At 34.2% G+C, this 14696-nt stretch overlaps 1 protein-coding gene across 1 annotated transcript; it reads right to left on the minus strand.

Moving 5' to 3' along the window:
• Nucleotides 1-1343: 1343 nt before the first annotated feature.
• On the minus strand, nucleotides 1344-11423 carry LOC102802297 (transmembrane protein 183-like). The gene is made up of 5 exons (XM_085499688.1): nucleotides 11232-11423; nucleotides 9670-9762; nucleotides 8137-8298; nucleotides 4802-5000; nucleotides 1344-4082 (listed from the first exon to the last, which is right to left on the minus strand). Exons 1-5 carry the CDS (start codon nucleotides 11299-11301, stop codon nucleotides 3509-3511), a joined length of 1098 nt encoding a protein of 365 aa, XP_085355814.1. The 5' UTR covers nucleotides 11302-11423; the 3' UTR covers nucleotides 1344-3508.
• Between the last annotated feature and the right edge of the window lie 3273 nt (nucleotides 11424-14696).

The following is a 14696-nucleotide window of genomic DNA, read 5'->3' on the forward strand; positions in this document are numbered from 1 at the left end:
CCTCATTTACAAATTGTGTACTGTTAGCTTTTTGGCTGAAATAAAATAAAATAAACTGCCATTATTGGCGTAGAACCTCTGTCAAGAAACAGGTCAAGAAAGCAAAGTTTACTCCCGATTATGAAGTACGCCACCATGGGATGTGTTCACAATCAAATAGTGCCATTTGTTTTCACAAATGTTTTCTCATACAAAAAAAGGAAGATAACGCAAAAACCAAATAATTAGTTTATATTTATTTTCGATTCACTTCTTTTTATGTAGATCTACAAATCTGAAGCTTATTACTGAATTTAGACAGGGGACATAATGTACTAAGTACTCTAAATTTTTAAAACTTTGACATCACTGGACAGAAGAAAAGGTTTTCAAAGTGAATTCCTGATGGGAAAAAAATCAATCCACAATGGAATAATATATTCAGATGGCAAGTATATCCAGCACTGCCACAGCACTGACAGCAGTAACCATGTAGTGGTTTCAGAGTTAATTTTATTATTTGTAGATAGAAAATAAGGCAAAATAATTAAAATAGATATTCACTAGGTTTTAAATTCACTGGTTTGTAAAGAAAAAATGCATTCCAATGTTAATTTTGCATCTTCACCTTTTAATTAAGTGCATATTGCTATCAGCAAAATGCAACAGTATACTATGCATTTCATGAAGACTTGAAATTGTTTTATGAACATTCATAAGTTATTTATTTACTCTGGAAGATCTTCACAGATCACTAAAATCCAAAAAAGATGCTTCCATGCCTATAGAATTCATTTGGTAATGCCCATTACCCACAAGCCTTTGCAAGTTCCTTCAGTCATTGGCCGATTTACAGCCATGCATTCTAAACACATGGTGATTTGTCCAATCACTGCTTTTCTTGACGAAAGGAGTTGACATAGAATTCTAGGCCAAGTAATGTTCTATACAGGAAGTGTATATATAAACAGCCAAGCTGGTCCAAAAAAAAAAAAAAAAAAAAAAGATCTTGCACAACCAGCATACTGTGTGGAAGGCAAATAAACTTTGCAGATAATACAACTTTAAGGCATGACAATGATTGATGTATGCTTATTCGTGCCCGTCCATCTGAATAGAATACTTTTCTTTCCAAATTTTAGTTTGTTTTTTATTAACTTTATTGGAACTATCAAAATAATCTGAAATGTCCAAGTAGATCAGTATCCAATTACACTAGTAATTTCCACTCGCCGACATTCTTATTGAATGTAATCTGATTGTACGTCTGAAAAGCTCAGGTTTAAATTCTTCAGTTACAACACACCCCAATGAGACACTTTTTTCACTTACATCTGAGCCAGACACCAAGATTAAGTGAACTGTTATGATACAATGATAATTTATTCAAGTTTTTGCACAAAGTGATCATGGCAACAAGACATGAAATTGTTATCGATGACATCGACATACACGATAACTACAATACCGTTAAAAACCTTTATTATCATTGCAGGAAAAGTAATAAAAGAGACAAAGTGTACAAATAAACTCAAACTTGGTCCAGCTGACAAGAATTGATGTAAAATACATTGAAATATATGTCAATTGTCCATGCAATCCTTTTGCATGAACAACCCAACTTTACCAAACCAAAGTAGCAGGCAGATTACCAGGAAAATTGTTTCACAAGAAAACATTAATATTCAATCTAATTATGCAAAAATAAAATATTAATAGTAAATTTTTTATTGTTAACCTCATGATTTTTTTTGCAATGTGAATATTTATAACAAGATCAGTTAAGAAACTACCTGCTTTCACTCAATATACCCGGTATTGTAAATTACGAAAGACAAATTTTTGTAGCAGTAAGACGATAAGATGTGTTCTACGATACAAAGTGTCAGTCACTTAGATGAGATTTGTTCTTAATGAATGCCATAAAATCATGAACATATTTCAGCAGTGAAAATTTAATGATTCACTACCTTCAGCACATTAAATGGCATGGCTTGCATACATTAACAAATGCCCTCTTCAAAATGGCAATTCTCTAATCAAGCCAAACTTAAATTACAAGTGCCTGTAATCCCAAATATTTTCTATTTTATAAGCTTAGAATATACCATTATCACTTTTCATAGTTCTTCATATTAAAGTTCACACTCAGACCATTCCTAAAGCTAGATTTGGAATTTATGTGAAATACAGGATGGTCTGAAGGCGCAAAAAGCACAGGGAATGAATGTTCAATATTCAATGATTTTAAGCATCTCCAAATGTTGGCAAATGTTTTTTTTCCCCATTAAGGCAGTTTTTTTTTTCAAATTCAAAATTCAAAGGCATTAGCAGAGGAAAATTTGAATAAACAAGTTGAAGCAAACCAAAGCATTTGAACATGCAGATAAGCATTCAATATACATTTCCCCCAGTTTGCACATATTCAGACTACTGTTATACTTTATTTTCTCTTGGAATCAATTTTCGCTGAAAAAATAATTCAGTGAAAATAAAATCAAGCGAATATACCATTTTTTCTATATTTTACATTCAACTCGTCAAAAATAAGTGAAAATAAATTCCATACAAAACACCTAAAAAATCTCTTCAGCGAAAATTAATACCAGCTAAAATAAAGTATTTTACAGTATCAAATATTTTTTTATAATATAATAGTACCAATAAAGCTCTTTGAGAGAATTTTTGTACTCTACTTGTATTAAGGGAACAGGTTTTATATGTACAAACTCAACTTAACACTGGGACACTAATGAAAAGGATTCAGCCAAATTATGTTGAGCAGAGAATATTCTGTACAGGGGAACACATTAAGTAATACAAGTTAATAATCAGGGTTTGTTTACAGTTTCATAGTAGTAGAGGACATTCATTCATTTATTTATTCATTCCTTCCTTCCTTCCTTCATTCATTTATGGTGGATCAAACATCCCAGTTTGTGAAACCAGATCCCTGTGACATTAAACTGCTGCAGAAGATAGCAGACCAACAAACTAATTCTATATCAGATTTTCTCCTTCAGAAGCCAAAGTGAATGAAAAATGATATTAATCCATAAATTAAATCCCAAAACGTTTTCACAAGAAATTATCAGATATACTTTTGAAGCTAGAGCTTATAAACTGATAATTTTAATGTTCAATGATAGAAATCACACACTTACGATTTCTAGTGTTAAGAATGATATCATACTTACTGGGAAACACCACCTCATAACACAGGTCTGATTAGTGTGTTTATGTCCTCTAGTAGTGGGCTTCTCATGACCCACCACGACAGTATATGGACCAATATACATGTAACAAGAGAACATTTTTATGAACATTTTTTAAATTTCCCAGATACTGAGACTTTCGACATGTACGTATGACATCATTAATAACATCACAAGAGTATGCACAGGGTATGCTTTCTTTTCTTTTTCTTCTTCAGAAACATGAAGAATTGAATATATGATTTTAGTTTCTTTTTCAGGGACATATGCCGTGTAAGATGGAGGAGTCTCTGTAGCATTACTATTGGTAACAATTACTCATTTCCTGCATAATGAGGATGCCACCAATGCAGTACTTTAGCATTTATAACTGGATCCAACGTGACTGTAACTCCATTATTTTTACTGTACGAGCCTTTCTCTCGTAATGTGTGAAAAACTAATTTAAGATTAAAGAACCTCATATCTCTGCTCACATTGAGGTAGACTTTAGTCAGTATCATTCCCATGATGGCTGGAACACGGATAAAATGACTACAGACCACACTCAAGATGCAGCAGTTTTCCTCACTGTTGGCCCACAAATGATCGTAGTTGACGCCAAGATCTGAAAACTTCTGGTTTTTCAGAGATGGCATTTGAAATTTGAAGGAAAAGTTCCATGTCTTGTTGGTTTGATGTTTGTGGGAGACCCACATGTACAGGCACTTGGAGTGTTCTAAGCTGTGGGGGGTCTCTGAATCTAACGGCACGGTGCTTCGGGTACGGCTCCTGTACGGTGGATACGTGAAAAACAGTGACCGTATCACGCAAGCCCTCAGCTTAAATATCTTCTGCATTGCATTCGGTTTCAGAGAGACTGGCAGTTCATCATGCGTGGCACAAAACCTGAATTGCAGAAATACAATAGCAAATTAAACACAATCAAAATACAAAGTTAAGGATGTAACTGACAATAAGGAAAGAAAATTGTAATCTATGGCAAAACAGCCAAATTTGTTTCTTCCACTGCAATTCGGTACCATTGATATCTTGAACTGGCCTGCACAAAAACAAATTTACATTCCGCCGCCAATGACGAGAAGCACACAATCAACTTTTATGTTGTGGACCGCCATTTTAGAATATACAACACAAACCTAACTACAGAGGGCATGCTACACAGACATAATATAGAATTACTTGTACACTAGTGTTTTTAGTGTTGTTTGATCGCAATCAAAATAAGCCGTTGTAGGGCCAGTGTGAATGCTGGTGTTCTCTCTATTTCTACAATGATGTATTTCTAATCTATGTGAACCAGGTAATAGTTCTAAAAAAAAACACAGTTTGTTCTAGATAGTTCCAGAACTACATAAAATTTGTTCTAAAACTCTTCATAGAATTCACCTGGACATTTCTCATGATGAAAGTTGAAGTGTAATTTCCTCCTCAATTTTGGTAATACCCAGCAATAAACCAGATTCTAAGCCAACAGCTCTTGGTGTTGTGAATTCTCTATTATTAAGCTGTGGTGACTACTTTAAGAGTATAAGATCTACTACTTTGCTCATTTACTTGGTAAACCATGAATATACTATGTATACGCAGTAAAGAGTATACTGTACCTATGATAAAGGCGAGACCAGAATTGAGTTGTACTCGTTACATAGTATGAAGCCTTGCAAATACTGGCAAATCTACCCACATCTTCTGGTCGGATGTAATTGGACACCAGAAACCAGACGTCTATGGGATACTCACAACCTTTGATAATATTGTCTGAAGTACCGATAATGCTGGTTGTCTTCTTTTGTCTTTGTGTACCTGTGATAGAAAGCAGGACTAGAATGTAAATACACATAAAATATCCTGTAAAAGGTTCAATTTTCATTGTGATTAAGTTTTCTATGACTTTAATACACAAAAACAATCAAGAGAGTTCATATAATGAACCAGAGTGAGCTGAGATTAAAACATGGGTGGGCATACTAGAGATAACAAAATATTAATAATAATAAGCCTATACATACTGTAGTAAGTTGTTGAGATCACTGGCAATAACAAAACATTAAATAGAAGAATGTGTCGCAACTTCCAATGGAATCAAAAGAATGAACCTTCCACTTCCCACCACCCTTCCCCAGCCCAGAATAAGGCAGAAATTAATAAAAAATAAACAAATTAAAAATTGTATTGGTTAAATTTGAAGTTGCTGTACTTGACCAACTTAGCGCCCATGCTTGGCCAAGCACCCCCCACCCCCCACTTTTGGGTCATTTCTAATTTCTGGTTTTTGATCATTGTTTGACTTTTCCCAAATATAGGTAATTGTATTTATATAATACAGCATGGTTATCGAAAGATGTGAATAACATATGAATACGTAAAAATGGTAACCGTAGATGAACTACACTAATGACCTGTTAACAAATGATGGTAAATACTTCATTCCATATTTAGTTTATTTACCTTTAAAAAATTGCTAATTACCAGTTTTAAAAAAAAATCATTTTTTTGGCTGAAATCAGTTCCAACAGATCATACTTTGACATCGATAATTCACTTTTGCATATCATTAGCAAGAATGCCCTTGGAAATTCCCAAAGAAATGCAATGGTACAATACAGCATTCTGATTATTAGTATAACAAGTCAAAGGCCGTTGTTGCAGGTCATATCGTGTAAGAAAACATCCTGGCAGAAAATGTTTTTCATCAAGAGTTTGCGTAGAATCAAACGCATTCGTCAATGGAGTTGAATATTTTGACTTTGACTGTGTTCCAACAGACTCTAATAATTTTAATCTCGTAAATTCTGGTGGTACTTAATTAATATTGTAATAAAATGTGCATATTTTTGTGACCATTTCTGTTTCATTGTAAAAGTATTGGTGAAATCAAATGACGACGGAACTAATTTCGCAATTTAATTTTTCCCTGGGCGCTAAGTCAGTCGAATATGGTAATTGGTTAATCATTTGAAGAATTCAATAATATACTTATATAATGATTCCCATTAAAATGAAGTATAATCAAAGAAAGCTTAGAAAGAACTCCCGTGTGCTGAGAGTATTGAAGACACATTAAAAATTAATTCAAAATTACTTGTACTTGAGATATTGATGGAATAGCTGAAAACTAATTATGTAAATCAGGTAACTGATATGAACAGATTTATGTGTAAAACTAATAAGGTCTGCACAATGTACCAAGTTTCATTGAAATGTGATTAGAACCCCAAAAATATTAATTATTATGCTAATTAGAGAGTTAATATGAACAGGAACAGATTTTAACCCAAAATTAATCAGGCTGTCTATTGTCCTAGAGCATTTATGCACCAAGTTTTATTCAAATGTGATGATCAATACTTGAGATATCAGTATTAATTAATTATGTTAATTAAGTGATTAAGAAGCATACATATTTACCAAAAACTAATATGGTGTATAGTCCTAGGTTTATTGAAATGTGATGGGTACTCTTTAAAAGTTTCATTGAAATCCAATGAGTGGTTTGTAGATATCAGTGCAACAGCCATAGAACAGCAAAAAATTAACTAATTATGCAAATTAGGTAATTAATAGGCACAATTATTTATCCCAAAATTAATCAGGTCTCTGCATAGTCCTAGAAAATGTCGCAAGTCTCATTGAAATGTGATGATTAGTACTTGAGATATCAGGTGAAAAGCTGAAAATTAACTAATTATGCTAATAAGGTGATTAATATGCACAAATATTTACCCAAAAACTAATTAGGTCTCTGCACAGTCCTCAAGTAACTATGTACCAAGTTTCATTGAAATGTGATCATTACTACTCGAAATATCAAAAGCTGAAAATTAATTAATTATGCAAATTAGGTAATTAATATGTACTGATATTACCCTAAACACTACCAGGTCTGTGCAGTGTCATATGACATCTATGTACCAAGTTTTATTGAAATGTTATGATTAGTACTTGAGATATCAGTGGAAAAGCCGAAAATTGATTAATCATTATGTAAATTAGGTAATTAATAATATTAACAGATTTTTACCCAAAACTAATCAAATCTGCGCATTAGTTCACAGAGCATCCATGTGCCAAGTTTCATTGAAATCCAATGAGTGGTTCTTCAAAAATCAGTGGAACAGTCATAGAACAACTTAAAATCAGTTAATTATCATGCAAATTAGGTAACTAATATTTATAGATTTTTACCCAAAACTAATCAAATTTGCGTATTGGTTCAGAGCATCCCTGTGCCAAGTTTCATCAAAAACCAATGAGTGGTTCTTCAAATATCAGTGGAACAGTCATGGAACAGCTTGAAATCAGTTAATTATCATTCAAATTAGATAATTAATATTCATAGATTTTTACCCAAAACTAATCAAATCTGCGCATTAGTTCAGAGCATCCATGTGCCAAGTTTCATCAAAATCCAATGAGTGGTTCTTCAGATATCAGTGGAACAGTCTTGGAACAGCTAAAAATCAGCTAATTATCATGCAAATTAGGTAATTAATATTCATAGATTTTTACCAAAACCTAATCAACTCTGTGCATTATCCCAGAGCATCTATGTACCAAGTTTCACCAAAATTTGATTAGTGGTTCTTGAGATAACGGTGGAAGAAAAAAAGTGACATACATACATACATACATACAGACATACATACAGACATACAGACAGGGTAACTGCAAAGACTCCCTTTTGTGCTTCGCACACGGGAGTCAAAAAAATACAGTAATCAACTTAAGAACAGTTATCCCAATCTTTGCTTTGTCACTATTGTTTCAAGCATGTAGCCTTTGTTCGATACAATTTTCATTTTGAATCAGGTAAGATTTTACTAGTAGAAGAGAATTCTTTGTTAAAAACGGTTTGCATTTCTCATAAGCAAAACAGGAATATTCTTATACGAATGTAGGGCTTGTAATAGAGCTAATACAGTTTTTGACCTACCCATACCTTGATTTGGAAGACTCAAAACTGTATGATTGTGATTTTCATCCAAAGTACCATTGTCTTCATCATCTTCAAAATCAGAGAGATTTTTATCGTACCAAGCTGTATCGCCTTCGTCTAGTATTGCACTGTTCATTTCACACACTGGGCCTGATATTTTCTTCACTGTAACAGTAATACGTCAATGTATGAGTAAACAAATTATATATTACACAGAGAGATGAAACATCTTTTGAGATTAATGACTTCGCGTGAATTCTATTTTCACTTGTTTTTGCTTGATCACCACCAAGGGGCACTTTTGTTGACAACAGATATTTGCCCTACTTTTTAGCAGTGTGTTTCACTAAACAAGGCATGTCATGACATATTGTTAGTTTAATAGTAAACAACACTGAAATGTATCAGCCATCTTCAATAACAACATTAAACAAATGATACGATATATAATGTAGTTGTAAAATGTGATTGCGATCAGTCAATGTACCGGTATGTCAGTGACATGGCCTTAGAACATCATTTGCATTTAGTCATTTTAAATCCGATCTGAAGAAAACATTATGGTCACGTGATATACATGTTTAATGTACTGGGTATTTATCAAGATGAACAATAGCTGTCCATATAATAACTGAGATCTTGGTCCTAAGTGTTAGAAATGCTTTATTTTGATGGATATTTAACATTAAAATGACAACCAGTCAGATCATCGAACAAATTAACGTGCATATATGTGACATGATGTATGATATCACTATGGAACAGTGTTCATTAAAAAAAATGGCCACCAGTTGGTCACTTTAAATTTGATCCGAGAAACAAAATGATGTGCATCAAGGTCCCATAATTTTGCACAAAATGTATACACGACCAATTTCTGTTTCCGGAATGAGAAAAAAATGCTATATTTTGATAAATTTTTAACATTAAAATGGCTACCATTCAGCCATCTCGAATCAAACAAATATACATGCATATGTGCAAAAAAATGTATTATGTATAAATAAAGTTTGTACATGATCAGTCAAGACATATCAGAGACTCACTTTGGAACCACACTCATAAAACAAAATGGCCACCAGTCAGCCATTTTGAACCTGATCTGAAAAACAAAATGAAGTGCATCAAGATCTCATAATGTCCAATGTATATACAAAGTTTGAACAAAATCCATCCATACACAACAGAGATCTGGTTGTGGAATGGCAGAAATGCTTGAAATTTTTAATGAATTTTTAACATTAAAATGTCTGCCAATCAGCTATGCTGGAAAAGATCATAAAAAGAATGGATATGCGTATGCATTTCAAGATACATTTTGCGTGAAGTTAGAATATTATCAGCTAAAGCAAGTCCAAGATACAGGTCTGGACAGACTGGCTGACAGGCAAATGCATATACGCATGCCAATCAATATGTGTCTATTTTTGAATAGGGAGAAAAAGATTCTAATTCTAGAAAATAAATTCAGTCTTGATCAAAATACAAGCTTTAATAAATTGTAAATCACAGGATAGAAAGAGTTGTGTGTTTTACCTTCTTTGATCAATGAATTAGCTGTAGCTTTGGTAATTCTGCCACTTTTAGCATGCTCAGGTTTACAATTGGCAAAGTCATTCACGGTTACATCTGTGGAACACATTAAAGTAACGAACGTTAGCAATAATAGAAAAGTGATGGAGGCTTTCAGCAGGCAATGTGTAGAATGCAATCAGATTTCTGCTATTATTTTATTCACTTAGCTTAACTTGTTCAATAAGGCATAAGGTCAACATTTCCTAATAAATTAGAATAACTCATGATAAATTATGCCACATGACATAATGACATAATAATACAGTAAAGAGATTTAGGGGTATACGGGTTACTGGACATCTCGACCCATTTTTCATTAGACAAATCAACCTAGTAACCCTTAGACATCTCGACCCACCTATTTCAGATGACTCGTGTCTCGACCCGTTCTCAATAACGTTGTTCTTTTCCCAGTGCTCGCAGACTGCAGTGTTTGTGTTTTCTACTTACTGTGGAATACTTTATTTTCGCTGGAATTAATTTTCGCTGAAAAGGCTTTTTGGGCGTTTTGCTTGGAATTTATTTTCACTGATTTTTGATGAGTTTAATATGAAATATAGGAAAAAAAGTATATTCGCTGGATTTTATTTTCACGGAATCATCCCTTCAGCGAAAATAAAGTATTCTACAGTATGTTGTTCATTTCACAGCACGCAACCCCTGAAAATGTAGTCATCGTCGGATTGATCCATTGCACTGGATTGCATTCAAGGATTGGTTCGATCAGGCTCTCTGTGGCAGATGTTTTGAATCAATAGATGTTGATCAACGTTGAACTAGATAAAGGTTCACGTCACCACATTGAGATAGGGTTGCATTGATGCGGTGGGTCAAGATGTCCAAAGTGTCTGGGTCAAGATGTCCAATTTGGGACGAAGTGTCTTGGGTCAAGATGTCTACAAATCAGGTAGACCATTAAAAACTTTAGAGAGATAGATTTGGAAAAATAAATAATTTGCACAGAAAAAAAATTCTGCAGGGATAATTTAATAAATAATTTGCATAGAAAAAAATAATCCGCAAAACAGTGCATGAATCAATAGCAGAAAAAAAATCTGCACGCCTATATCTTAGGGGAAAAAAATACTGGAATTCTACAGGGAGTGACAAAGTTGGACGCATCCAAACCACGCACATCTTCGCAAGCCAAGGAACCTTTGTTTCGGGTCAACCCCTCCAGTGAGTCATCAATGAGTTAGCTGCAGTTCTGTAGCTCGCATGGTTTCACCGTGTGTTATTTCGTTCGTTGTGCTGTTAACGCTAATTGCAGCTAGCAATAAGTCGGCACCAACAAACCGTGCGATTCGGACTGCTGTTTTATTACATTGCAACTGGTCCAGAGAATCAATAATGCGATATCGTACTCACCAAACCACTTCTTGTTCATCTAATATCTAACGTGTGTTAGAAGACGATTACGAAACCACAACGGATTCTGCGTGTCAGCTGGGTAACAAATAATACGCAAATAAAACGACTAACTCCTACATATCACAGTCCCTCCACTGTGTACATATGCTCACCTGCCTGGTGGATAACACCTAATTGTCTGTGTTTTCTCTTTCCCTTGCCCCTCCGGGACTTTTTCGGCATTGCGTTTTCAACACTGGCAAAACTATTATTCTATAGTTTTCCATGACGACAGTGTATTAATTAAAACCAGAGGCAATGTTTTGAATAGTTTGCTGACTCCATCTTCTTCCATGACGGTAGTGTGTTTACTATTTCGTTACTCACACAACTATGTTTAGCGCCCTCATTTACAAATGAGACCACTTTCCCGGAAGTAGCAAAATTGGGGTGCAAAAATACTCCTGCTTTGTCATGGCGGAAAAAACAAACATGTCAGTATGCTGATAGTCGATAAAAGGGAAGGCAGAGCTCCAGAAGGAGTACCTACACTTTATGCAATTTTTTTTTTAATTATGCTAATTTATTCATGACGTAGCAGTTTCTGTGCTCATGAATATTCATTAATTTGTGGGTCAATACATTTTAAAAGGGGCGATATATTATTTTTGGGGGAAGAGTTAGAAAGGGGGATTAGCAATCCTTAGGGGGTCAATACAAAAGAAGGGACCCATTTGGAGAGCAGCCATGCTCCTCGTGTCTGTTGTTGCACGTGACCTACAGCTGTCAACTGTGTTCGTTCTTCGACTGTGTTTGTTCTTCGACGACTTCGACTGGCTTCCATGTGGGGTAGTATTCTTGTGTTATGTTTGACTTGAGTTTTTGAATCCGCTGTTTATGTTTTTAACGTCTTTCATGTCTTTTGTAGGAGTGTCCAATCCGTGATTCGAACTTGCGATCTTTGAGTTCCCAGCGCACTGTCTTGTCCTCTGTACCACGAGTGTCTTCACACAGGAGTTAGGATTTAAGTCCTATTCATAGGAGCACTGTCTTCACTAGCATTCAAAAATCTAACTAAACATACTGGATTCGAACCAGCGATCGCTCACATTGCTGACATAGTACAAATCAACTGAGCTATGTGGGTAGTCATGCAAATTAAATAATTTGTTGTCATATTTAGCTTTATTGCCAAATGGTGTTTGCGAGAAAAAGATGGGCAGGCAAGGGAATTGAACCCAGGTCCTCCTGATCACTATGCAGGAAACTGACCCACAAGACCACATTGGATTGACTGGATGTGTTTGCATTTGATAAGACTATATAGTGTGTATATATATATAGAAATACAACATATTTCTATTATTGAGTTACAATTGTCCAAAAAATTGCCAATTTTGTGTTTTTACTTGTGTAAACTATATGCATGCCATAACCCATTAGTGTACATCTTGCCAATTGGGTGTTTGCCATTTGCGTTGCCCATACCTGACCCGACCCTAACCCTAATGTCAAGACACATTCCTGTTAATAATTCCGTTGCCCATACCTGACCCGACCCTAACCCTAATGCCAAGACACGTTCTTGTTTATAATTGCTCAATAATGATACTCTGTTGTGCACTGTCTGCGGGTAAGTTGCATTGATGTCAACTGATTAAACAAGTCGCATTTAAGTAATTTCCACTATTAACAAGTGGTTAAATTGTGACAATAAATGTGTGGACAAATATTTGAGATTAATTTTGGTGTAGACAACTCTCGTTTAATTATTTTACACCATTACAAGTTGTTAAATTGAGAGAATAAATGTCTCAACAAATATTAAATACTTAGTTTGATGTAAACAACTCACGTTTGATTAATTCCCACAATTACATGTTGTTAAATTGAGAAAATAAATGTGCGGACAAATATTTTAGACTTATTTTTGTGTAGACATCTCTCGTTTGATTATTTTACACCATTACAAGTTGTTAAATTGAGAGAATAAATGTCTCAACAAATATTAAATACTTAGTTTGATGTAAACAACTCACGTTTGATTAATTCCCACAATTACATGTTGTTAAATTGAGAAAATAAATGTGCGGACAAATATTTTAGACTTATTTTGGTGTAGACAGCTCTCGTTTAATTATTTTACACCATTCCAAGTTGTTAAATTGAGAGAATAAATGTATGGACAAATATTTTAGACTTATTTTGGTGTAGACAGCTCTCGTTTAATTATTTTACACCATTACAAGTTGTTAAATTGAGAGAATAAATGTGCGGACAAATATTTTAGACTTATTTTGGTGTAGACAGCTCTCGTTTAATTATTTTACACCATTACAAGTTGTTAAATTGAGAGAATAAATGTGCGGACAAATATTTTAGACTTATTTTGGTGTAGACAGCTCTCGTTTAATTATTTTACACCATTACAAGTTGTTAAATTGAGAGAATAAATGTGCGGACAAATATTTTAGACTTATTTTGGTGTAGACAGCTCTCGTTTAATTATTTTACACCATTACAAGTTGTTAAATTGAGAGAATAAATGTGCGGACAAATATTTTAGACTTATTTTGGTGTAGACAACTCTCGTTTAATTATTTTACACCATTACAAGTTGTTAAATTGACAGAATAAATGTGTGGACAAATATTTTAGACTTATTTTGGTGTAGACAACTCTCGTTTAATTATTTTACACCATTACAAGTTGTTAAATTGAGAGAATAAATGTATGGACAAGTATTTGAAACTTATTTTGGTGTAGACAACTCTCATTTGATTAATTCCAACAATTACAAGTTCTTAAATTGACAGAATGAATGTATGGACAAATATTGACCATTATATTTGTGAGTAAATACCTGTTGTTTAATTAATTTCCACCTCTACAAGGTTGAGAGAATAAATGTGTCGACAAATATTTGATACTTATTTAGGTGTAAGAACTCGTGTTTGACCAACTTCCACCATTGCAAGTTGTTAAAATAATGAAATAAATATACTGGTATTATTGGATATTTGATTTAATTGTGAAACTTTCTAACAAAATGTTAACTGCTGGCTTCGAACCCTCAATCAACAATTCCGCAGACACGGTATAAATTCAACAACACCACAGAAGATATTCGTCTGTTGCCTGAATTGTTTTCGTAATATAGGGAACGCCATCGACACTTTAACAAAACTTACCTTGACTTGGGTCTTGTTTATCTCTTGTCACAATCTGGAAACTGTTGAACAAATTGCGCGTCGTCCAGTTTAAGACGTTAGTTATTTTATTATTTATTCATTCAGTTTTGTATGGTGGAGTTTTGTGAGGTTTATTATTTTTTTGCGACGTTCTTTGTTTACTTGTTTACGGTTTGAGAGATTTCAGTTTATTTGATTTACGTTTTTACGGTAGCTCTGAGCGGGACTCGAACCCACTGTCCTTTCAAGCTAATTTTGTTTTATTTTGATGGCACGCTTGTGTACCACGCCACGACGTTGGTCGTTAAGTGATGTTCATTTTTCTAACTACTCCAGTGTTCCGATGAGTTGAACGGAAAAGCCAAAACGATTGCTGGTTTCTGATTGCTTCGGTTCTGGTGAGTGTGTATCTAGTGTGATTCGAACCCATGTCGTTTGTATTGGGCG

The sequence above is a fragment of the Saccoglossus kowalevskii genome, chromosome 1 (assembly GCF_978046115.1).
Source record: "Saccoglossus kowalevskii chromosome 1, keSacKowa6.1, whole genome shotgun sequence".
Classification (NCBI taxonomy): domain Eukaryota; kingdom Metazoa; phylum Hemichordata; class Enteropneusta; family Harrimaniidae; genus Saccoglossus; species Saccoglossus kowalevskii.

Bases quoted from the DNA above. Each gene is read 5' to 3' on its own strand.
- LOC102802297 (XM_085499688.1), bottom strand. From the start codon at position 11,301: ATGCCGAAAAAGTCCCGGAGGGGCAAGGGAAAGAGAAAACACAGACAA. The intron at 8,299-9,669 runs GTAAAACACACA...TTACTGTTACAG, and splicing joins TAATTCATTGATCAAAGAAG to TGAAGAAAATATCAGGCCCA. The intron at 5,001-8,136 runs GTATGGGTAGGT...TTTCTATCACAG, and splicing joins TTTGAGTCTTCCAAATCAAG to GTACACAAAGACAAAAGAAG.